This window comes from Microcaecilia unicolor, chromosome 4 (assembly GCF_901765095.1).
Source record: "Microcaecilia unicolor chromosome 4, aMicUni1.1, whole genome shotgun sequence".
Taxonomy (NCBI): Eukaryota; Metazoa; Chordata; class Amphibia; order Gymnophiona; family Siphonopidae; genus Microcaecilia; species Microcaecilia unicolor.
Genome location: NC_044034.1, coordinates 298,870,491 through 298,895,495, shown reverse-complemented (window position 1 = coordinate 298,895,495; position 25,005 = coordinate 298,870,491). Strand labels below are relative to the sequence as shown.

The following is a 25,005-nucleotide window of genomic DNA, read 5'->3' as shown; positions in this document are numbered from 1 at the left end:
CATGCAGTGGAGGCAGTCCGTGCAAACCTCTCTCATGAATATTCATTATTTATTTATTTATTTATTGCATTTGTAGCTCATATTTTCCCACCTATTTGCAGGCTCAATGTGGCTTACATAGTACTGTAATGGCGTTCGCCAATTCCAGTATAAATGGTTACACAGTGATGTTGTGGTAGAATAAGGTTCATATGGGACAAACATATTATGGAATCGTATAGAGGAAGAGTTTCGTTATGTCCATTACGTGCTTTGGTTTCGTAGTGTTGCAGGGTTCATTTATTTATGTAGGGTCGTAGGGTATGCCTTTTTGAACAGGTAAGTTTTTAGTGATTTCCGGAAGTTTAGGTGGTTATACGTTGTTTTCACGGCTTTAGGTAGTGCGTTCCATAGTTGTGTGCTTATGTAGGAAAAGCTGGATGCATAAGTTGATTTGTATTTGAGTCCTTTGCAGCTTGGGTAGTGGAGGTTTAGATATGTTTGTGATGTATTTCTGATTGGTAGGTCGATGAGGTCTGTCATGTATCCCAGGGCCTCACCATAGATAATTTTATGAACCAGGGTGCAGATCTTGAAAGCTACACGTTCTTTGATTGGGAGCCAGTGCAATATCCTGAAAACCTGACTGACTGGGGAGCCCCCAGGACAGGTTTGGGAACTACTGCCCTAGTTCATCCAAGCAATCTATTTTATGCAGCACAGGCCTGCTTAGGAAATTGCCTCATGTCCTGCTTAAACAATACCAGAAAGCACTACCTGACCAGACAAGGAAGAAGGAATTTAACTGAATTTCACACATGACAGAGAATTTTAAAAATCAGGGTGCAAGTAGTGTGATGTATCATCACCCACTTATTCCTCCCCCTCATCCATCTCCCCCCTTCTGCACTTCTCCAACTCTCTTCACTCCTTCCAGGTTCTTCTCCACTTACCCCGTCCCATTTCTTTCTAAATTCTCCTGTGTCCCCGCCAATATATCTTTCTAATCCATCATCCATCCCTCTAAAATTTGCCATCCCCTCTCCCCCACCCCCTTTTTTTCCATAGGGTCTTCTCCCTCCTCCAGGCTCAGATTCTTATCTGTCACTCCACATCCTGGGTTCCTTTCCATCGCACCATCTTCTTCTTCTACTTCCTCTCAGTTTCTTGGGGCAGAGCTCTGTGGACAGACAATATAAGCAGACAAGAAGGATGGATTACTCTTCTCTCATAGGGTGTACTACCTTTAGGATGAGGAAGAGGAGAAGCAGCTGCAAAGAAACAGGTCTGATTGCCAGGAAGCAGGGAATGCGAATGAAGTCTTTTAACTGCGCTGATATTTGGTACAGTAATTTTGTTGTGAGGATGTCCCATATTCTGAGGATGCTTTCTAGACCGCCTGTCTGCCCTCAGATTGTGTTCTTGTGCTGATATCTCATTGCAGCGCAATGTGACTTATTCCAAGCTTAACCGTGTGCTTGGTTAGCCAGTCTCATACAGGAAAACCCTTATGCTAGAGTCAGACAAGCTTGCAGTAGCTGTTTCACAGCTCTGAGTTTTATAGCTTGTTAAAGATCAAAAATCAGACATTTCACTCTTGGCTAGCTCCTCCCTATCACAGGTTACACCTGTTATACATAAGAAAGCTCTTGTTGTTTGCAAGGGAAAATCCCTGCTCTTCTGTCCTCTACAAAACCCTGATGATTTGACAGAATCCTAAAGCCACCACAACATAAAAAGAAAAAAAAAGCATTCCTCCAGAGCATGTTTTTCTTTGTTAAACTAAAAACTATGCATCCGAAAACACTGGCACATTATTCAGATTCATTCAGCTGCCCTGCTTTTCATGTTTACTTTTGAACTTAGAAGGAGCCCTAGCAGAATGGAAGAAGCAGGTGAAGTGTTCCATTCAAACACTGCTTAACTCGTAAGTCTTCCTCAGCCCCCCAGGAAGGTCCAGACCCACTGACCTGTGTCCACTCTGTACTCAGTCACCTCTTCACAAGGAGGGTTTGGCAGTGTGACATCAGAACCCAGGCTGAGAACACAAAAAGCTTGCCTCTGATCCCCTCCAAGCTGCTCATTAAAGCTCCGGGCTGTGGAGAAAGAAGGCAGCTTTTTAATCTCAAGACTGGTTTCTAGCCGAGAGAAAATGGGGGAAAAAATCCAGACAGCTCCAGGTAGGAACTAAAACCAGACTGAGACAGACTTTCAGATGGGGACCGAAAGGGAGATTTGTTTGCCCTTGCATGCTAGTTCTATGAGGAGAGCTCTCCATTCCTCCAGGAGACCTGTGCCTTTCTTCAGAAACTTTTCAGCACAGCATATCAAAATGGGTATGGTACCGGATCAAAGAACTATTCATTATAAGGTATGATGCTTCAGTACAGGACCTCACATTTATTGTATTTTAAAATATAAGAAAGGAATTATTTGGATCCAATGTAGCACTCTGAAAAGAAATCTCTTAAAAAGTTCCTCTGGTGAGAGGTCTCGCTGTCTTTCAACTGCATTTCAGAGTGTGGCAGTGCTGTAACTCCAGCTCATACCTGCCCCATGTACAAGCAGAAAACCTTTTTTAATAGCTACTCAGGGTCTGCAGAGTCAAAATGTAATCCAAAGTTCAGGGTGTGTTCTAGCACAAGTGATGTCAGATAGTACAATAGTCATTATCTCATGATTCAATAAAAGAACACAGCCTAAACTTTACATTCTATGCTCACTGTGCAGTAAAGAATGGTGCAAAAAGTCATTTGAACCAGTTGACTGAAGCTATATGAGTTGAAAGCCACAAGCAGGCAACATAAATATAGTCTCGTTGTTATAGGAGGTTTTAGAGAAATTTAGACCAAAAGTCATGATAATATATTTTCACCTAGCTAGGGTTGGAAAGTGGCATTTGAATTTTGAAATACATGTCAAATGACAAAGAAATGTCTTGGAGTTCTACAAAGTGATGAGGTTCTGAAGTAATTTCCCAGCATCTTTATGTGATCAAATGCTTACATCTACAAAGTCAGTTACAGGAACAAGCGATTAAGAGGGTTATATTATTAAATGCAGATGAACTAAACTAAAAGGAATGCTGAAACCTAATCCATCATTCAGCTACGTATCCAGTTCTTTTCTCAATGAAATAGAAAAATATATACACATATTAGATATGTATTAACAGACACAAATAATGGTTGAAGTAGCACAAGTTTATCTGCATAAGTTTCAAACACGCTAATTCACAAAAGTGAGAGTGCCTATTGCTGAGAGTGCATCCTCTTCCCAACATCTCTCTCTCTCTCTCTCTCTCCCTCCCCCCCATCCCGCTGTCCCCGAAACTCATGGTAGGTGGCTAGCAAAGGCAGCAATGAAAACAAGCTCCCTCTAGCCAGCTCTGCTAGGGCCTATCTTCTGCCACATCCTGCCCAGAGGAAGTTACAAGAGAAGGCAGGATGTGACACAGGAAAGACCCTGGTGGGGCCAGCCAGAGGCAACCTGTCACAAGTTTGGGGGACCACAGGAGCAGAGAGTGATGATGGACCTACATTGGAGGAGGGGAGAGATGAAGTGATGATGGACCTATGGGGGGAGATGTCGGGCCTGCACCGGAGGGGGCAATGATGGAGAGATGCTGGGCCTGTGTGAGGGAAGGGGAAAGGAGAGATGCCTGGTCTTTGCTGGGGAGGATGATGATGGAGAGATGATAGACCTGCATGGGGGAGGGGAAGAGAAATGCAAGGCCTGTATAGGGGGAGATGGGGGAATGGAGAGATGCTGGGCCTGGGGGGAAGCAGAGGAAAGAAAAAGAGAGAGACCCAGACCAAAAAGGAAGAGAGCGGGAGTAGATTGTTGGACTGGGGGGAGCAGAGGAAATATATATATAGAGAGAGAGAGACTGGACTGGAGGGGAGAAAGGGAAGAGACAATGGACCAATGGAAGGAAGTAGATGGAGATGCCAGACCACATGGGAATGATATGCAAGAGGTAAGAGATGCTGGTCCCGGGGTGGGGATGCAAGTGGAAGGGAAGAGAGATGGGAGAAGATGGACATGGGGAGGGATAGGGAGAGAAGAGATGCTGGGTATGGAGAGAGCATAGGGATAGGTACACAAAGAGGCAATGCCAGATAACGAGGAGAATAGGGACAGGGACAGAGGTGAGGTGCTAGACAGGATGGCTAAGGGATGAAAAGGGGAAATGGATGGTGGACACAGAGAGAGAAGAAATGTCAAAAGGACAGGAGACCCTGGAAAGAGAGCTATGGAAAAAACAGAGAAAAGCAGAAAAGAGACACTGAGATTAAAGCACCTAAATTTGTATGTGTATATTTCAATTAAATCTAATTAGTGTCAATAATTGCTTAACAAGCCAATTATTGGCGCTAATCAGCTAGTTATTCAATTACATTGCATGTGCAAATTGGGCATACTCCCAAATTTGTGTACACAGTTTTTAGTGACATTTATAGAATTCAGGGGTAAGCTTTTAGAATACTGTCAGTTACATGCATTACTGCCACATTTAGGCATGTGTATTTATGCCTGCCAGGCAGCTAGTGTAAGTGCTCACACCTAAAGTTAACGCATTCCATAACAGTAATTAAACTCTGAATTGTTGTTATAGAATTCATACTTAACACACACTTTAGGTGCCCTGTACAGAACTAACCTCTATTGAGATAAACACAAATGAATCCTGTTTAGAAGGAATGGATCCACTGAAACTTAGTGGAGATTGGGTGGCAACACCCGGTAATTGGGAAGCAAAACCAGTGCTGGGCAGACTTCTACAGTCTGTGCCCTGAAAATAGCAAGGACAAATAAAGGTCAGGCATATATATATGGAGTATCACATACCATGTGTAATGAGTTTATCTTGTTGGGCAGAATGGATGGACCATACAGATCTTTATCTGCCGTCATCTACAATGTTACTATTTTAGAGGTGGCCAGAGTGAGTCATATATTTTATGCCATTTTAATGGTTTGAGGCTTTTTCAGCTATTTGAGATTCATAATTCTGATCATGGTTATCTAGCTCACAATACAGAAACAAAGTTGTTGACTGCAGATAGGGACCTTAAGGCCCATCCAGGCTGCCCAAGTTACTGCCTGTTGTGTTGTCATTGGCTTTATGACACAAATGCCCATCACTGCACTGACTAATGTCAAATAGAAGAAATCAAAGTGCATGAATAAGGAGCACAAAAAGAACTAGTTTCTCATTTTTGTGCTTATTTTCTTCCCTTTCTTTTTCTAGCAAAATTGAATTTGGAATGCTTACAAGAGTAGCTAAGATTGAAGTCTAGACCGCTCACAAGTGTCATGCTCGTTATGTCTTCAGAAAACACTCATTCTGCCACACAGCGTCAAAGATCTAGAAGCAGGGAACTGCCTGCTCATATTTCTCCTCCCCCTTTTTCAGAGAAACATTGCTTGCCTCAGACTCCATCATGATCTACTATAAAATCATTCTCATCATTTTGTGATTGTCTTAATATCATGGAACAGTGCATTCATCCTCAAAGCAATTGCATCAACAAAGCAGTATCATTAGGCCATCAAAACTCCAAGGTTTATAATACATTGCATTCCAGGGATTTTTTTTTTTAGACCAGCATTGCGTAAACCTTTGCACTTTGAGAGCTAGACACAAGCCCATATGAGCTCTGACTTTCACATTATTTGGGCTGAGTAGCTCTGATTAATTCTGCCTGCCTGTGTGAAAAGAATGTTTGTTCTCTGCTACCTGCTCCCCTCCAAAGGAAGCTTACCACCGGATTTTCTCTAAATCTCTCCATTCGTTGGAGTTTGGGGGTTTTTTTTAGATCTCTTGGCAGGCAGGTGAGGCAGCTGGCAAGTGAACAGTTTACTATTGGTCATTATTGAGACAAAGAATGCCACCTTCCAGGTATATATCTAGTTGTTCTCCTCATGCTTCTTTGTTTTTCTTCTATTGGGACAGAAGAATATGTTACTTTGTTACTGCAGCGGACCTAGATGTCTGTCCTTCTCAACTTCCCTGATACCTGTACCTACTATGCAAGAAAATACAGCAATTTGTTCCCAAAACAAGACGTGCAATAGGTCTCCCCCCCTCCCCCCCCCCCCCCCCCCCCCCCCCCCCCAGTTTAAGCTATTCTGGGAACAAGTTAAACATTCCAATCTAGATTAATGTGGGTCATATGCTCATAAGAATATTTAGTACATAAAGAGTAAATGTAATTTTCGAAAATGTTTAGCTATATTGGGTGTGTGTTGAAGGTTAACCCTTTATCCCCTGAATTCTATAAATGGTGCTTTAAATTTTGCGTTGAAATTTGGGCACATTCCCAAATTTGTGCATGCAATTTAATTGAATGATGAGCCAATTAGCACTGATAATTGGGTCCTGACAATCAATTATCAGTGCTAATTGGCATTAATTAAAAATGATGTGTGTATATTTACCCACGGTTCCAAAAAGGGGGCACAGCTATGGGAGGGTCATGGGTGAATCAGGGGCCTTCCTTTAATTTATGCACAATGTTATGGAATAAAGGGGATCCGTGCCTAATTTAAGGGCGGGGATTTACAGCAGGGTTTCATTGATGTAAATGGTTAGGTCTAAATATAGCTGCAGTTCTCGGCGCTAAACATTATTCTATAAATGGAACCTAACTCGAAGCGCCATTTACAGAATAGCACTAAACACTATTTTTTCAGTACCAGTTTTTTTTAGGCACCTTTTATAGAATTTAGTCCTTTGTGCCCACCTTTAAGGGGTTTGGAGATGTTTAAAGTACCATCTATATTTTAGTACCGTATTCTTTTTCTTCTTTTCAGAACTATGGTTTCTTGTTTTGTAATGTGTTTTTCATTCCCCCTGTTTTGGAAGTATTGTCATCTATTTGGGCTGTTTTATGCATGTGCTCCCTAATGCAGGGCCACCAAGAGGGGGGGCGGGGGGGCAAAATTCCCTGGACCCAGCCTCCAGGGGGGGCCAGCACGGGCAAGGTTTTGAGGTAGCACTAGAAGCTTCTTTCTGCCTGCCTGCTCTGGGTCTGTCTCTCTCCCTGTTCCCGCATGCCAGGACCCAGGTGATTGCATTAACGCGATAACCCAGGTTAGCACGTTAATGCAATCATCCAGGTCCCGACACACAAGAGCAGAAGATGACAGACTGAGGGAGGAGCAGTCAGACACAGGAAGATAATGGGGCGGGAACAGCAGCTTGAGTGTGGGAGGTGGCAGCCCGAGTCTGGGGGAGCGCACGGTGTGGTAGCACCCAGATAGGGGGCAGGGGTATCCTGCCCTGCGCCCGGCTGTATCTCTCGGCAGCCCTGCCCTAATGTTATAAAATTTTGCACATAATTTGACACAGAAGGAGGAATTCAATAAATAGTGCCCAAAAGTTAGGCACTGGGATGATTCGCACTGTGATAGTATTCCATAAAGGATGATCTGTGCAGAACAACCTTTACAGAATACTAGCTTAACGTGCAGTTTGCACCTAACTGTGGGCATAAGCATGTATCCCAGCCAAAAGCTGATGGTAGTTAGGTACACAAATACAGATATTCTGTAGCATCATGCCTTATTCCTGGGAATGCCCCTGACCCGCCCATATACCTCTTCCATGGCCACACCCTTTTATAGATTTGCACACTATGAGGCTGATATTCACACCACGGTTGGTGCTGAGCCCAGATATTCAATGCCGGGCCGTTTCCAGTGACCAGCATTGAATATCCGGTTTATTTTTGGCTGGTTTAAAGATAACTTGTTAAGTCAGACTTAGCCGGTTATCTTTAAACCGACCAAAGATATCCCACCTTCTCACTTGGCCAAATATGGCCGCTAAACCAGCTTTAAAAATCGGCAGATAGCTGGTTACTTCAGGCACTATAACAGGCTGTCTGAATATCCACTAACTGGGAATATTTAGCAGGAGTTAGCTGGTTATCCCCTGCTGAATATCAGTGGATAGCCTGTTAAGCGCTATTTAACCAGCCGTTCTGGCTGGTTAAATAGTGCTGAAGGTCAGGGGTGAAATTTAGGCATGCATGTTATAGAATAGGGCAGATCTGTGGGTAACTCCTAATTACTGTCAATTAAATGCTTGGTAATGCCAGTAATTGATTGTTATCACCTAATTAGCTAATTAGTTTCTGTATGGCTCTGTGATCTATGTCCAACATTGCTGTTCAACTTTGGGCAGCCTATACAGAATCCAGGAGTTAGTGTACAAAGTTGCAGATGCAAGTTATAGAATGATGCCAGTTACACGCATAACTTCATTGTTAATGGAGTCTTTTACTAAGCCGCGGTAGCATTTTTAGCTCAGGGTAGAAATTAGCTGGCAGCAAACGCCGAGAAACCACAGAAGTGGAATGAACACCAATATCCCAAGGGAAATCACATGAAGACATTACACGATGTGATACCCGCAAGCGAGCCTTCTCTGGAGTAGCCCCCACACTCTGGAATGCATTGCCTGAAAGGCTTCACTTAACACAAGACTATCTGTACTTCAGGAAGCAGGTGAAAGCTTGGCTCTTCAACCAAGCCTTTAATGGAAGAAGTAACTAACTTGTTAGTCTCACTCACACACACAAGGATTGACTCGGGCTGCACATACTGCAGCGGGACATGTTTATCCACTCCTACCCTAGCTGAGATGATATTTACCATCTCTCTGACCTCATGTGCAACTTTCTTCAAGTCAGTCACCTTACTTTCTAATTCTTCCTACTTTCTTACTCATCTATATGTTACATCTTTGCTTTACCCTTCGCTATCTGCTGTAATGTTCTATTACGTATTGTGTTGACATTGTAAATAGCATACCATGCCATACTTTGTATTGTTACTTGAATATTTTTACTGCTGTAATTGCCTATTGCTCATGTTTGATCTATTCTTACTGTACACCGCCTTGAGTGAATTCCTTCAAAAAGGCAGTAAATAAATCCTAATAAATAAATAAATGAAGAGACAAAGAGTGGGAACGGAGTTAGGCTCTTCAAAACAGACCAAAGACACCAAATAGGAATAGCAAATTTTAATAAAGAATGACTCTATAAGTGTCATGTTTACACTTTCATTTCTTCCTTAGATACCACTAATTCCAACAATTGTCTGGGCTCACTAAAGACATAAGAACTATTCTGATAAGTCAGACAACAAGTGAAGGAAAACGAAGCAAAAAGTTCATACCCAGTGCCAAAAACTCCTGACACCATCTCTGGGTATTTCTCAATAAGTCAGAAAATATTCTAATCTTAGAACTCATAAATTCACAATCCATATGACGGAAATATAATTTTAAGACTTTATCCCTGTCAGGCTCAAGTGCAAAAGTCACCAAAAGGGTGGTTCTTTGGGTGACAAGTTCCAGAGATGATGATTCCAGTCAAATTTGCCACCTGGAGATCAGTTCCAGTAGCCAAGTATTGAGCTCTTACTAAAAGTGGGTTGGATTTAATTGTCACTGATTTGCAGCTGCTTCTGTAACTGCCCTTGGTATTCTACAAATTGAGTGTGCAAAATCCAGTGCGTGGACCTGGGAAGAGCATGGGCAGATCAAGGGGATGCCTGGCATTTATGCAATCAGATGATAGAATACTAACAGTTTTGCACCTAACCACATTGCATTTACAGCAGCCAATCAGCTTGAGTAAGTGCCAGCGCATAATTTGCTGATATAGAATTTGCATCTAATCCTATAATCGATGACTAAATTCTATAAATGGCACCTATAAAATTGGTGCCCCAAAATTAAGTGCTTAGTGTTATTCTATAAACGGTGCTTAAAGATAGGTGCCTTTCATAGAATAGCGCTTAAATCAGGCATGGATTTCCTTTACTCTGTAACAATGCACATAAATTAAAAGAATACCTCTGATTTGCCCATGACCTTCCCATGGCTGTGCCCCTTTTTTGGACCAACATGTAAAATTAACGCACATAAATTTTAATTAAATCCAATTAGTACCATTAATTGCTTGTTAAAATAGCAATTATCAGTGCTAATTGGCTCATTAAATTGCATGTGCAAATTGTGTGCACACCCAAATTTGCACACACAGGGTTCCTTTTACTAAGTCGCGTAAGCGCCTTCGCGCACCCAACACACCAAAGTGGAGTTATCGCCTGACTACTGCTTGGCTCTTGCGGTAATTTCATTTTGGGCATGCGTCCGCTACGTGCGTCTGAAAATTTTTTTTTGTCATGCGTAACGGACGCGTGCCGTGGCATTTGGTGTGTGTAGATCATTACCGCCCAGTTACCACGTGAGTCTTTACCACTAGGTTAATGGTTGGCGGTATGGTCTCAGATACAAAATGGACACGCTGCAATTTTCATTTTCCCGCACCTCTATTTTCAGCAAAAAAAAGTGCGCTACAAAAAGGCGTGCTACAGAATGGATCGGAGCATGCCCAAAACCCACACCTACACTACCACAAGCCATTTTTTAGCACGCCTTTGTGAAACAACCCCACAATTTTTACCGACATTTATGGAAGTTGAGAGTTAACATGCATCTTCTCATCATTAAACATTCAGCAAACTATTGAGAATTTCACCCAGGAGGAATTTTTTAATGTTTGTTGTTATCAAGCTTAGTATAAGAGATTCAAAATGAAAAATGTAGCTATTTCATTGAATGCTTGAAAGCAGTGCATTTCTGAGGATTATTGTACTTTTGGGGTTTGCTGAAGACTGTCTTGAGCCTTCCTGCTCCCTCCTCCTCCTGCAATACAAAAGCATAAACTCCCAAGAGGATTATACAGGTGGTACCCTAGATTCATAACAGACAGTAATGGAAAGAGCTAAGAAACAGCCCAGGAATAAACATTTGCCATATTATCAGTTCCCTGAACACTTTGAGGGGCATAATCGAACGGAAACGCCTATCTCCATGGACGTTTATCTCCGAGAACGGGTCCGTGAAGGGGCGGGCCGAACCGTATTTTTGAAAAAATGGACATTTTTGAGCTGGGCGTTTGTTTTTTTTAGTGATAATGGAAACTAAAAACGCCCAGCTCAAAAACGTCCTAATCCGAGCCATTTGGTCGTGGGAGGGGCCACGATTCGTAGTACACTCGCCCCCCTGATATGCCAGGACACCAACTGGGCACCCTACGTCAGTGCGGTGGACTTCAGAAAAAGCTCCCACATGCATAGCTCCCTTACCAAGGGTGCTGAACACCCAACCCCCTCCCCCAAAACCCACAAATGTACAACACTACCATAGCTCTTAGGGGTGAAGGGGGCACCTACATGTGGGTACAGTGGGTTTTGGAGGCCTCCCATTTACCAGCACAAGTGTTACAGGTGGGGGGGGATGGGCCTGGGGCCACCTGGCTGAAGTGCACTGCGGTACCCACTAAAAGTGGTCCAGGGACCTGCATACACGCAGGCCTCTAGGACTGGTTGCTGCTATATAACCTTGGCACACCAGTTGACACCTGAAGACTAATCTCTACAAAAACGTCCTTTATTGGAATAACTGCCTTTACTCACAGTTAACTGCAGATCAGGGGTTGTGCCCCACTGGCAACGAGTCTCCCTGGTACTGAGATGAGCAGTAGGTCAGAACTGGCAGAATGCTGTACAATGCCCTCATTCAGCCACATTCAAGGGAAGAACCTTGGAGGATGTAATGGGTCAGTTCAGCAAGCTGAAGAGTAGTAAATCACCGGGACCTGATGGTATTCATCCCAGAGTATTAATAGAACTAAAAAATGAACTTGCGGAGCTACTGTTAGAAATATGCAATCTGTCCCTAAAATCGAGTGTAGTACCGGAAGACTGGAGGGTAGCCAATGTTACTCCGATTTTTAAGAAGGGTTCCAGAGGAGATCCGGGAAATTATAGACCGGTGAGTCTGACGTCGGTGCCGGGCAAGACGGTGGAGGCTATTATTAAGAATAAAATTGCAGAGCATATACAAAAACATGGACTGATGAGACAAAGTCAGCACGGATTTAGTGAAGGGAAGTCTTGCCTCACCAATCTAATGCATTTTTTTGAGGGGGTAAGCAAACATGTGGACAATGGGGAGCCGGTTGATATTGTATATCTGGATTTTCAGAAGGCGTTTGACAAAGTGCCGCACGAAAGACTCCTGAAGAAATTGCTGAGTCATGGAATCGGAGGTAGGGTATTATTATGGATTAAGAACTGGTTGAAAGATAGGAAGCAGAGAGTAGGATTGCGTGGCCAGTATTCTCAGTGGAGGAGGGTAGTTAGTGGGGTCCCGCAGGGGTCTGTGCTGGGTCCGTTGCTTTTTAATGTATTTATAAATGACCTAGAGATGGGAATAACTAGTGAGGTAATTAAATTCGCCGATGACACAAAATTATTCAGGGTCGTCAAGTCGCAGGAGGAATGTGAACGATTACAGGAGGACCTTGCGAGACTGGGAGAATGGGCGTGCAAGTGGCAGATGAAGTTCAATGTTGACAAGTGCAAAGTGATGCATGTGGGTAAGAGGAACCCGAATTATAGCTACGTCTTGCAAGGTTCCGCGTTAGGAGTTACGGATCAAGAAAGGGATCTGGGTGTCGTCGTCGATGATACGCTGAAACCTTCTGCTCAGTGTGCTGCTGCGGCTAGGAAAGCGAATAGAATGTTGGGTGTTATTAGGAAGGGTATGGAGTCCAGGTGTGCGGATGTTATAATGCCGTTGTATCGCTCCATGGTGCGACCGCACCTGGAGTATTGTGTTCAGTACTGGTCTCCGTATCTCAAAAAAGATATAGTAGAATTGGAAAAGGTACAGCGAAGGGCGACGAAAATGATAGTGGGGATGGGACGACTTTCCTATGAAGAGAGGCTGAGAAGGCTAGGGCTTTTCAGCTTGGAGAAGAGACGGCTGAGGGGAGATATGATAGAAGTGTATAAAATAATGAGTGGAATGGATCGGGTGGATGTGAAGCGACTGTTCACGCTATCCAAAAATACTAGGACTAGAGGGCATGAGTTGAAGCTACAGTGTGGTAAATTTAAAACGAATCGGAGAAAATTTTTCTTCACCCAACGTGTAATTAGACTCTGGAATTCGTTGCCGGAGAACGTGGTACGGGCGGTTAGCTTGACGGAGTTTAAAAAGGGGTTAGATAGATTCCTAAAGGACAAGTCCATAGACCGCTATTAAATGGACTTGGAAAAATTCCGCATTTTTAGGTATAACTTGTCTGGAATGTTTTTACGTTTGGGGAGCGTGCCAGGTGCCCTTGACCTGGATTGGCCACTGTCGGTGACAGGATGCTGGGCTAGATGGACCTTTGGTCTTTCCCAGTATGGCACTACTTATGTACTTATGTACTTATGTAACTAAGTTGTCTAACGTGGCTAACACAGGAAAGGGAACTAAAACTGGCTTACAAAAATGGCCACTACCGCATGGACTACAACAGGAAACATAACAGGGGGACAAGCACCATGGGAGAAGAGCCTACCAACTACCAACATTGTGAGACTGTAACACAAGCTAATGAAATCACGGAGCCCAATACCCTACACCCACCATAATGCAATGCTGATGTGACCCTGTACTGCACCCAAGAGCTACATCTGACCCAGGGAAAGGCTGTGACAGGATCGAACACATTCTGCTGTCATGGAGGTGGGTACGGCATTTGAGGCTGGCATACAGGCTGGGAAAAATGTTTTTAAAGTGGGGGTTTTTTTGGTGGGAGGGGGTTAGTGACCACTGGGGGAGTCCGGGGAGCTCATCCCCGATACCCTCCAGTGGTCATCTGGGCAGTTGGGGCACTGTTTTGGGACTTGTTCGTGAAAAAAAAGGGTCCAAAAAAAGTGACCCAAAATCACGGTAAAAATGCCTTTTTTTTTTCCAATTATCAGCTAAAGACGCCCATCTCTCCTCGGCTGATAACCACGCCCCAGTTCCGCCTCCACCACGCCTCCGACACGCCCCCGTCATCTTTATTCGTTTCCGCGATGGAGTGCAGTTGGAAACGCCCCAAATCGACTTTCGATTATACCGATTTGGGCGCCTTTGCGAGACAAAAGTCTATCTCCCAATTTAGGTCGCACTATAGGCGTTTTTCTCTTTCGAAAATAAGCTGGCTTGTGTGCTAGTAAATGCTAGTTTTATTTAACTCATTCCTAGACTCAGGGGCTGATGCACAAAATTCTGGCGTTGTACACAACAGTGCTGGAAAAATACAGGATCAAAACTGAGTCAGAATTACCGACCAATGCTCAAAACTAAAAGCATGCAAATTATATGAACGCTATCACTTTTGAGCATTGGTCAGTAAAAGGGTCCGAGCACTCCTAGCACATGCCCAGAGCTGTGCGGTAGACAGCGGTAGACACAGCTCTTCTTTGTCTCTGCTGGCGAATGTCAGACCCCAATCCTGGCCCCTGGGAATAAAAAAAAACCCTGGTAGTCTAGCAGACCCCCCTCCCCCGGAACCAAAAGAAACCCTGGTGGTCCAGCAGACCCCGACCCCCTCCCACTGCTGCCACAGCCCCTCCTGAACCAAACCCTGGTTGTCCAGGAGACCCTGACACACCACCACCCACCCCTGAACCTCAAACCAAACCCTGGTTGTCCAGCAGACCCAGACCCCACCCCTTGCTGCCCCCAAACCAAAATATCCTGGTGGACCCCCCTACCTATCTTCCAAACCACCCCGGACCATACCCCCTAATCCAAGCCCTGGTGATCTAGTGCAATATACCCCCAACTCCCCCCCCCCCCGGACCCTTGCACATACCTTATAGTTGGAGGCAAGATGGTCCCCTCCTGCCTCTGGGCCTGCCTGCTTCAAATTGGGGGTGACCAGCCCTCCAGATCAATAGTTCTGCTGTACACTGCACACTAGAATACGTCATAAATATCTATGGACAAATAAGCAATGTTCATAAATCAGATGAACTCTATTTTAATGTTGCAGTGACATGCCTGTGTCGAGTCATCCTAGAAGTCAATAAAGACAGCTATACACGATTGGTGGCTGCTGTGTCATCAGTGGACATCTCCTCTGTGTCCTTTCTGCAGTTTTAGACACCCATATCCTGCCTTTATAAAATTGGGATATGGACATCCCTGTAATATGGGCATCTAAATGCTGGTTTTCAGATGTCCAGAACAAGAATAACCATCATAGTGAGCTAAGTCCAGGGTCAGCTTAATGGTATAGTCAGCCATGCCACTAGGTGGTCTAAGCATCTGCTTATGGCATCAAAATTTGGGGGAGGCAGTAGAACGGCAAGATAAGGCCTGCTCCCTCCCCTTCTCAACTGCTGCTGCTACCACTGTCACTGCACTTTACTCTGTCTGGGCCACCCTGATGCGCTTGAAAAAGACATGTTCAGTGCAAGGCCTCTGAATGCAGATGTGTGTTCCAAATCTGCTGGATCCTGCTCCCTCCAATAGAAATTTGCTGCCAGAGTGGGCAGGTCCCAGGAGACCTTGAGTGTGCACCTGTGCTCAGAGACCCCATGCTATGCACACCATTTTCAAACCAGGATGGCAGTGGCAGCAGCAGAGGCAGAGAGGCAACAGAAAGGAAAGATGCCAGACAGGGAGGGGCAGGTAGGAAAAGGGAATATGCTGGATATGGGACGAGGAGAAGAGAAGTTAGCCATGATATTCAAGCCGCTAACCAAATAGCTAACTGAATAAAATTAGGACGGCCTTTTTGCTGACCTAACTTTATCTGGGTAATTATCCAGTTAGCAGACTGAATATTCCTGCTAACTGGATAAACTCTGGCTCTCCCCAAGCCCCACCTTGAACCAACCCAACACTATCCAGATAGTGCCGAGGCAATCAGAGGAAATTGAGAAGAATAATCCAAATTATAGTTGCATGATTCTAGGTTCCATTTTAAGAGTCACAGAGAAAAAGAATTTAAAGATTATTGTGGACAATATGTTTAAATTTTCTGCTCAGTGTGCAGCAGGAGCCAGAAAAGCAAATAGAATGTTAGGAATTACTAGGAAAGGGATAGAAAATAAGACAAAGAATATTACAATGCCTCTGTATCACGCCATAATGTGCCCTCAGCCATGTGTATAATTCTGGTCGCCGCATCTCAAAAAAGATTTAGAGGGGCATAATCGAACGGGGACGACCATCTCTAAGGGCGTCCATCTCTAAGGAAGTTCCAGCGAAGGGGCGGGGAAACACGTATTATCAAAACAAGATGGACGTCCATCTTTCGTTTTGATAATACGGTCGGGGACGCCCAAATCTCAACATTTAGGTCGACCTTAGAGATGGTCGTCCTTAGAGATGGTCCTCCCCAGTTTTCAGCGGTAATGGAAACCGAGGACGGCCATCTCAGAAACAACCAAATCCAAGTCATTTGGTCGTGGGAGGAGCCTGCATTCGTAGTGCACTGGTCCTCCTCACATGCCAGGACACCAACCAGGCACCCTAGGGAGCACTGCAGTGGACTTCACAAATTGCTCCCAGGTGCATAGCTCCCTTACCTTGGGTGCTGAGCCCCCCAACCCCCCCCTAAAAAAAACCACTCCACACAACTGTACACCACTACCATAGCCCTTAGGGATGAAGGGGGGCACCTACATTTGGGTACAGTGGGTTTCGGGTGGGTTTTGGAGGGCTCACATTTACCACCACAAGTGTAACAGGTGGTGGGGGGAATGGGCCTGGGTCCACCTGCTTGAAGTGCACTGCACCCACTAAAAACTGCTCCAGGGACCTGCATACTGCTGTGATGGAGCTGGGTATGACATTTGAGACTGGCATAGAGGCTGGAAAAAAATGTTTTTTAATTTGGTTTTTTAGGGTGGGAGGGGGTTGTGTGGAGGTGCGGAAGGTCTTGGTATGTGTTTTGGTGCAGGAAAATGCATATAAAGTTTTATCTCGTTGGTATTACACACCTGAGAGATTGAAGAGGATGTACCCCGGTACATCAGATTTATGTTGGTGGTGTGGTTCACAAAGGGGTTCCTTTATACATATATGGTGGACATGCCCCGGGGTGGTACCCTTTTGGCAAGATGTTGTGAAAACATTAGTAAAATTGATGGGAACATCCTTGGTGTGCAGTCCTCTGGTGTGTCTCTTGGGCTTATATAATGAGAGGGAATCTTGGGAGGAGCGGAAATGGTTGCGCTGGGGGCTGGCAGCAGCTAAGTGCCTCATAGCACAGTATTGGAAGAGGGTAGATCCTCCGACATTGAGCGACTGGAAAAGTAAATTGGGTCAGTTAATACAAATGAAGAGATTAACGGCCTACCGCAGGGAGGGAGCATAGCGACATAAGGGAAGATGGGCTCACTTACAACAATGTTTGACAAATGTTTAGGTTACTACAGTGTTATAGGAGAGGGGGAGGGAAGGGGGAAGGGGTGGGGAGGGAAGGGGAGTGAGAGTGTCTCAAAAAACCATGGGGGCTCTTAAGCTGAGTTGGGGCTGGAGCTGGTTAGTGTGAAGGGGAGGGAGATGTTATATTTTAGTAGTACAAGGCTTAGTTACGCAGTGGCTATTGTTTATGGGATGATCTTACTTTTTTTTGTTATAGTAGATATAATAATGAGTTGGTTTTAGATGTAGTAGTGTAGTAGTTAAGGATTTATGAGCCCCTGTGAGGGCAAATGTGAGCGGGATGTGCTTTTGTTACGGAATTATGCAAAATAAAAATATTTTAAAGTGAAAAAAAAAGAAAATAATTTTATGTGGCATTGAAAACATAATTATTATACAATCGGAATGCAATGAACAAAAACACTGAGAAGACAGTGGTCACAGCTCATTATTCTGAGGGTGAGCTTGTATTTTCAGTCACGGTAAGAAAATTGCAGGATAAATGAGTTTGTTTTTATGACGTGCAGACAAAGGATTGGTGGTGCAACACAATCAAATTTCAAAATCAAAGTAGGAATTATAAACAGTTAAATTGTCAAATCCGTCCAGCTTAACAACTCAGTACTTTGTTGCCTTAAAGGGCCATTTAGACAAGGAATAGAGCAAATGTGAGATCTTACAATAAAAAGGCACTTGCTATGTAAGAGAATAATTTGATATATCTAGGAGGAGAAGAGAACATAGGACAGCTCCTTTATAACTTCTATCACTTCCTGTTTCAGTGTCTCCTGCAGCTGAGCGTCTACGGTGCATCTTCAGTGAAGAGGATGACACTCCAACCCCTACCTTGTTCACAGAGATGGACACCCTGCAGCATGACGGTGAAGAACTGGAATGGAAAGAGTCTTCCAGGTGAGGATGAGAGAGAAAATTGAACAGAAGGAGGAAAGCTCCTAAGAAATCCAATATTCAAGTACCCACCGTTGCTCTTTTAGGTGTCCTTTTAGTAAGGTGCGCTGAAAAATGGCCTGTGGTAGTGTAGACGCATGTTTTGTGCACACACAGAATTATTTTTCAGCGCACCTACAAAAAATGCCTTTTTTGCCGAAAATGGACGTGCAGCAAACTCAAAATTGCCGCGCATCCATTTTGGGTCTGAGACCTTACCGCCAGCCATAGACCTAGTGGTAAAGAATTTGGGTGGTAATGACCTACGCATGTCAGATGCCACTTGGCGCGCGTCCGCTACGTGCGCCAGAAAATTTTAAAAAATTTTCAGATGCGCGTATAGGACGCGCACCAAAAATGAAATTACTACAAGAGCCACACGGTAGTCAGGTGGTAACTCCAATTTGGTGTACATTGGGCGCACGTAGGCGCCTACACGGCTTAGTAAAAGGGGCCCTTAATGAGAAAAACTATAGTGGAGCAACAAGGCCTTCAGTGTGACTTCCATTTTTTGCTCACCCAGTGTACTAGAGTTGACATCTTGTTTTTTGTGTTGTTATTTTTTTTTCACAACTTCCTACTGCACAGTGAATACAGAAGACAAAGTTCAGAATGTGTTTACTGTGTCTATAGGAGGCTGTCTACAGACTTCCACTGAAGAATGAACACTTCCTGATCTCTGTATCTTTATGTGCCTTTTACAACTATTGAAACCAACTGGGACTTTCCTCCTAACAGATCTTTGTACATATTTAGAAAGATCTATTGTATATACTAGAGGAGAGGAAGGAAGGGAAGGTACTATACAAACTTTTAAAAATCTGAAAAAGTTTGTAAATTTTTAGAACCTTTATAGAAGAAGCTGCAGAATTAGGGGGCGTGAAATGAAACTGACAGGCAACCTCAGGAGAAACCTTTTCACAGAAAGGGCTGTGGATACCTGGAATGCCCTTCCAGTGGAGGTGGTGGACACAAAAAGTGATAGAATTCAAAAAGTTGTGAGATAAACACAAACCCCCTCATTCTATAAATTTACAATGCAATTTACATGCCATGTATGTGGTTTTGCATGGCAGGTTATAAAATAATTGCAGTTATGTGCATAAGGGCTGCCATTAATTAGGCCATAATTGGTGCTAACCATCAATAATTGGTGTTAATTGAAGTTGATTTGCACTAATTTGCACTTGCATATGTAACTGCAATAAGGGGCCCTTTTACTGAGCTGTATTAGGTGCTCAGACATCCTGTGATAACTGCCAAATAAGCAAGTGCTAATCCCAGTGCTAAAAATATGTGGAGTTTTTTTGGGAGGGAGCAGAAAGAGGATGTTCCTGTGCCAAGCGCAGTGTAGCCACATTAATGCTAGATTACAGCATGAGCCCTTACCGCCTACAAAAGGAGTGATGATAAGTACTCCTGCAGTAATTGTTTTAAATAGCTGTAGGCTACTGGCAACATTAGCTCATGGCCATTAATACAAAAAATTGACTATTTTATGGCTGCAGCAAAAGTGGCCTTAGCCCACATGAAAAACCTGTGCAAGGGCATGCTTTGTAGAGGCTGACCAAAACTCTAGTGCAGCCCCTGCTCCCTCCACCCCCCCTCCCCGAGCAGCTCCCATCTGAGGTCCAAGGCCCCAAAAAAACAAAAACGAGGTCCCCCTGGACCCCCCCCCCCCCCCCCCACCCTCAGGCTTACCTTAAAAGCCTTGGTAGTGCAGTGGGGGCAGGAGCAATCTGCACTTGCTCCTGCTCCTACTGGCTCCATTGTCAACATGGCTGCTGGAACTTCAAGCAGCAGTCTCACAAGATTGCCACCAGAAGTCACAGTAGCCATGTTGAGATTGGAGCCTATGTAGGTGGGAATGATTGCCTATCCATGCCGGCTCCAATCTCAACATGGCTGCCATGACAAAGGTTGGAAGTGGTAGAGAGTAGCAGTCACAACTGTAAATAAAAGCATGAGGGGAGTAGCTTGTATAGAGTGGCAGTTACAACCCAAACCACCTTACTGAGCAGATTAGGTGGGCTGTGTTGGTCTTTATCTAATATCATTTACTAGATTATTACATAGTAACATAGTAGATGATGACAGAAAAAGACCTGCATGGTCCATCCAGTCTGCCCAACAAGACAACTCATGTGTGCTACTTTTGTGTTTACCCTACTTTGATTTGTACCTGTGCTCTTCAGGGCACAGACCGTATAAGTCTGCCCAGCACTAGCCCCGCCTCCTAACCACCAGCCCCGCCTCCCAACCACCGGCTCTGGCACAGACCGTATAAGTCTGCCCAGCACTATCCCTGCCTCCCACCACCAGCTCTGGCACAGACCGTATAAGTCTGCCCAGCGCTATCCCTGCCTCCCAACCTCCAGTCCCGCCTCCCAACCACCGGCTCTGGCACAGACCGTATAAGTCTGCCCAGCACTATCCCTGCCTCCCACCACCAGCTCTGGCACAGACCGTATAAGTCTGCCCAGCGCTATCCCTGCCTCCCAACCTCCAGTCCCGCCTCCCACCACTGGCTCTGGCACAGACTGTATAAGTCTGCCCCGCACTATCCCCGCCTCCCAACCTCCAGCCCCGCCTCCCACTACCAGCTCTGCTATCCAATCTCTGTTATGTTACAGTTGCTGATTTCTAAAGTCAAGATGGCCCCCTGTCACCAACTGATTGAATTTACGATAACCTTCCTCATTTCATATTGGTAAGGCCAAAGGGCTGCTAAAGAATTGGCTACAGATGCATAGTGGGGTGAAGGTGAAAGAGGGCAGTTCTCGTTCTCCTGGGTAAAGATAAACATAACCACAAAACCATTGGAAGGTTAGACATTCAACCTCTTGCTTATTTCTACTCAACCAAATATGCATCTTACTCAATGAAGATTATTCAGTATCTATGGAAATTATCTTTATTAAGACTTGCCTTCACTAAGGAGGGGAATGATGGAAAAGGGAGACTTGTTCCCTTGCTGAAAGATTTCTTTGTTCTTGTGCCCAGGAAGATGCAGACAGGAACTTCGTAGATGTCCTCCAAATGGTTAATGTGTCCTATTACTGCAGAAATTAAACTTTAATCAAAGTATTAAGACAGAGTCGCAAGGTTTTCCTTAATGCGTTATGAGATTAACTGGTGCAAATCAAAAATCCACAAGGAATGTTTTTCTTCTTCCCAGTGCTTGTTCACAAACAGCTTTTGTGTCTGTGTCCAGTGGTGTTACAGGAACACATTTCACTGGCTGCCTTATCATGTAAAAGGATGGCATGCCTGCTTGCACCCTGTCACAGAGTCCAGTCCAGCTGATGTTACTGCCTCCAGCAGCCACTGTGATTAGATAATAAGATAATAACTCCCCAGGGGCCAGGAAGGGTAAGGACAGTAAGCCAATGTCAATGGCCTTCTCTTCCTGGTACCGGAAAAGTCTTTTGCATTTGTTGGTCTTTTGTCTGTGCTTTCATCTACATTTATTTTTTCAGAGCAAGCTTCCCTACCCCCACCCCCCAATTTCGTAAATTATTTTATAGCCTTTTTAAGGGCAGGTCTGTAATCTAGGTGCCTGCATTCCCCTGCCCATTACTTGCATGTATGCTAACAGGGCGCCTTAAATACCCGCTTCACTTACACAGCGTGTATTTGCAAGGGGGCGTATACATGGGCGGAGCTCCCATTTACATATGTAACTTACAGAACACTTATGCCAGGACTATGGCTGGTGTAACTGCAGGCACTTAAATGTCAGGTACGCTGACACCAGGTTATAGTAGTATTCTGCAATGGAATTTGGGGACCCAGGTTCCATTATAGAATAGAGTCCTCCTATGCAACTTTGAGGCACCTGAACGGAGGCACCCAGTTATAGAATTTCCCCTCAAAGCTGTATATTCAGGGGTAGCATCTGGCAGGGAATCTCTAGTCCTTATAGACAGGTGATCTTACTAAAAAAGGGTCACATATATAGAACTGGGGATTAAAGCAGCAGCAGCAGCACAGGAGCTCACCCAGTACTACTGAGCACTGGAAGGGACAAAGAAAGAAAGGTTTTCATGATGTAAAGGACTGCTTAAACAGCTTGGAAGGGCCATGCCAGGGTTGCAAATTCACCATGAAATTTAGGGACTGCCCATAAAAACAAGGTCCTTACAGTACCTGTAAATCTGCAGGTGTTCGCTACCCTGGACATGCCTTTCTTCTGGCTCCCAGGGACAGAATAAAATACAGACAGATAGCTCAGCACTCCAGGAAATGAAGCTCAGAAGTATCTTTCCAGCTGCACCATGCAAATTAGAACATAAGGACTTATGTATAGCCATACTGGGTCAGACCAATGGAGACAAGATACTGGGCTAGATGGACCAACAATGGCCAATTGAGATCACAACTACCCGACGGAAACCCAAATAATGGCAACATTCCATTCTCCCAGTCCCAGGGCAAGCAGTAGCTTCCCCCATGTCTGTCTCAATAGCACACTGTGGACTTTTCCTCCAGGAACTTGTCCAAACCTTTTTTAAACCCAGGTACGCTAACCGCTGTTACTATATCCTCCGGCAAAGAGTTCCAGAGCTTAACCTTTTGCTGAGTGAAAAAATATTTCCTCCTATTTGTTTTAAAAGTATTTCCTTGTAACTACATTGAGTGTCCCCTAGTCTTTGCACTATTCGCAGACTAGAAGAATGTTCTAAATTACTTAAAACATCAATTGAGAAAAAGTGTTGTGATTAGGAAGGAAATAATAAATGGGGAGAGATCAGGCTTGCTGGCAAAATAAAGTATCCGTACCACCCTAGCAAAAGAGTATGTCTCATCATTCAGCAAACCCAAACCATTACTACGCCCTTTTGTAATAGTGAGTTTTCTTTTGTCTGGAGTATTTAGAGTTTAGAGGTTTTTGAAGATGCTTCTTGCTTAGCCACTGTGACAGTAGTTAAACAAGGGATGCCTTGCATGGCAAACTCAGGTTGGCACTCGGCATCCCTCTGCTAGTGGTAAAGAATACAATGCGAAAAAAACTGCCAATGTAGGAACCCAGGGGAATGGTACACATGAAATTAGATAAAGTGGGATGGAAGAATAAAACAGGTGAGAACAGTGGCGTAGCCAAGGGTGGGCCCGGGTGGGCCCAGGCCCATCCAATTTGGGCTTAGGCCCACCCAGTAGCAGCACACCTATGATGTGACTGGCAGGGATCCCAAAGCCCCTCCAGCTGAAAACTTCCAACAACTGTCCCTCCTGCCAACCTTGTAAATAGCAGATCTTCGCCTGCAGCGAGCAGCGACTGATACATACTTATCGCACCATCCCCACAGCCTTCCCTCTGATGTATTCCCACCTATGCAGAAACAGGAAGTTGCATCAGAGGGAAGGCTGTGGTGCCAACATAAGCAGTGTGTATTAGTTGCTGCTTGCTGCCGGTGAAAATCTGCTATTTAAAAGGTATACGGGGGAGGGGGGATGTTTGAGAGACCATATGCCATATGGCATGCTGGCGAGAGAGGGCGAGACCAAATCACTTGTGGGACAAGGCGGAGTTCTTCTGCCCACCCATCTTGGGCCCAGGCCCACCCAAAATTGGGTGTCTGGCTATGCCCCTGGTGAGAAAGCAATAGAGACAAAGTGCTATTCTGAATATTGTACAGTGGTAGTGATAATTTTTATGTTTGGTACATAATTGTAACACAGATGAGCTGAGGCTCTGAAGTGATGACGTAAATGTTACCGCAGTAATAAATGTCCTCCTTCAGCATTAGCTGCTCTTCATCAGCGGTGGGGAGGGTATTAATCAAGAGTGCTGGTGGATAGACCTGCAAGAAATTTGCTGAGAGACATGCCAAAAATAAGTAAACCTTTAAGAAAACTTCCTGTCTCCTCCAAATACTTAACCCAAGAGTTAATAAATAAAAATATATCAAAGGAAAAAGCTGAAAATAAGGCAATACCTTTTATTGCACTAACGTAATACATTGCTGACTTTCAGAGGCCAAAACCTCCTTCCTCAGGTCAGGACAATATAAACAAAAGATGGCAGCATCAGAAAAAATAAGTGAATTATAAAACTATTCCAATAATAGACTCAACAGGAAAGGTAGGGATAGGAGTGGGGGAGGGGTGAAGAGCAGAGGCAATGTGCAGGGCCGTGCCTAGGGTCTCTGGCGCCCCCCTGCAGACTATCAGTTGGCGCCCCCCCCCCTGTGAAAATGATCACGCCCCCCCCCCCCCCCCATGAAAATGATCGCTCACCACTTGCCACACTGAAAGGAATTGTCAGCAATATTCTTAGAAACTAATTGCTATACATTGCAAAATAAGATAGCAGATGTAAATTCTCAAAGTGGACATATTCCAAACGCTAAAATGAAAATAAAATAATTTTTTTCTACCTTTGTAGTCTGGTGACTTTCTTTTTTCAATCATGCTGGTCCAGTATCTGATTCTGCTGCTATCTGTCCTCTTAACTCCATTTCCAGGGCTTCCTTTCCATTTATTTCTTTACTTTTCTCCTTTCTTCTTCATTTCTTGCTCTATATCCATTTCCAGCAATTTCTCCTCTCTCCCTGGGTCCTGCCCTCCCATCCATGTCCATTCTTGTCCCTCTCTGCCCTTCCCTCCTCCATCCATAGCCAGCAATCCTTGCCTCCTCTCTCCCCTCCCCTCCAGCAATTTGTCCTCTCCCTGGGCCCCCATGTCCATCCTTGTCCCTCTCTGCCCTTCCCTCCTCCATCCATAGCCAGCAATCCTTGCCTCCTCTATCCCCTCCCCTCCATTTCCAGCAATTTGTCCTCTCC

At 44.5% G+C, this 25,005-nt stretch overlaps 1 protein-coding gene across 6 annotated transcripts in view; it reads left to right on the top strand.

Annotated features, from left to right (window-relative positions):
* The first annotated feature begins 1,671 nt into the window (after positions 1 to 1,671).
* Positions 1,672 to 25,005, top strand: part of SLC4A5 (solute carrier family 4 member 5) — a 122,656-nt gene continuing 99,322 nt past the window's right edge. For 4 of the 6 annotated variants that reach the window (XR_003941984.1, XM_030201798.1, XM_030201797.1 and 1 more), the window contains exons 1-2: positions 2,031 to 2,159; positions 18,055 to 18,184. Coding sequence is in view for 5 of the 6 variants with exons in the window: in XM_030201798.1 (XP_030057658.1) it covers positions 2,132 to 2,159; positions 18,055 to 18,184 (158 nt within the window). In the remaining variant the exon portion in view is untranslated. Of the gene's footprint in view, positions 1,907 to 2,030; positions 2,160 to 2,326; positions 2,351 to 18,054; positions 18,185 to 25,005 lie in introns of those variants that run through there. The other 2 variants (XM_030201799.1, XM_030201800.1) reach the window with 2 other exon arrangements.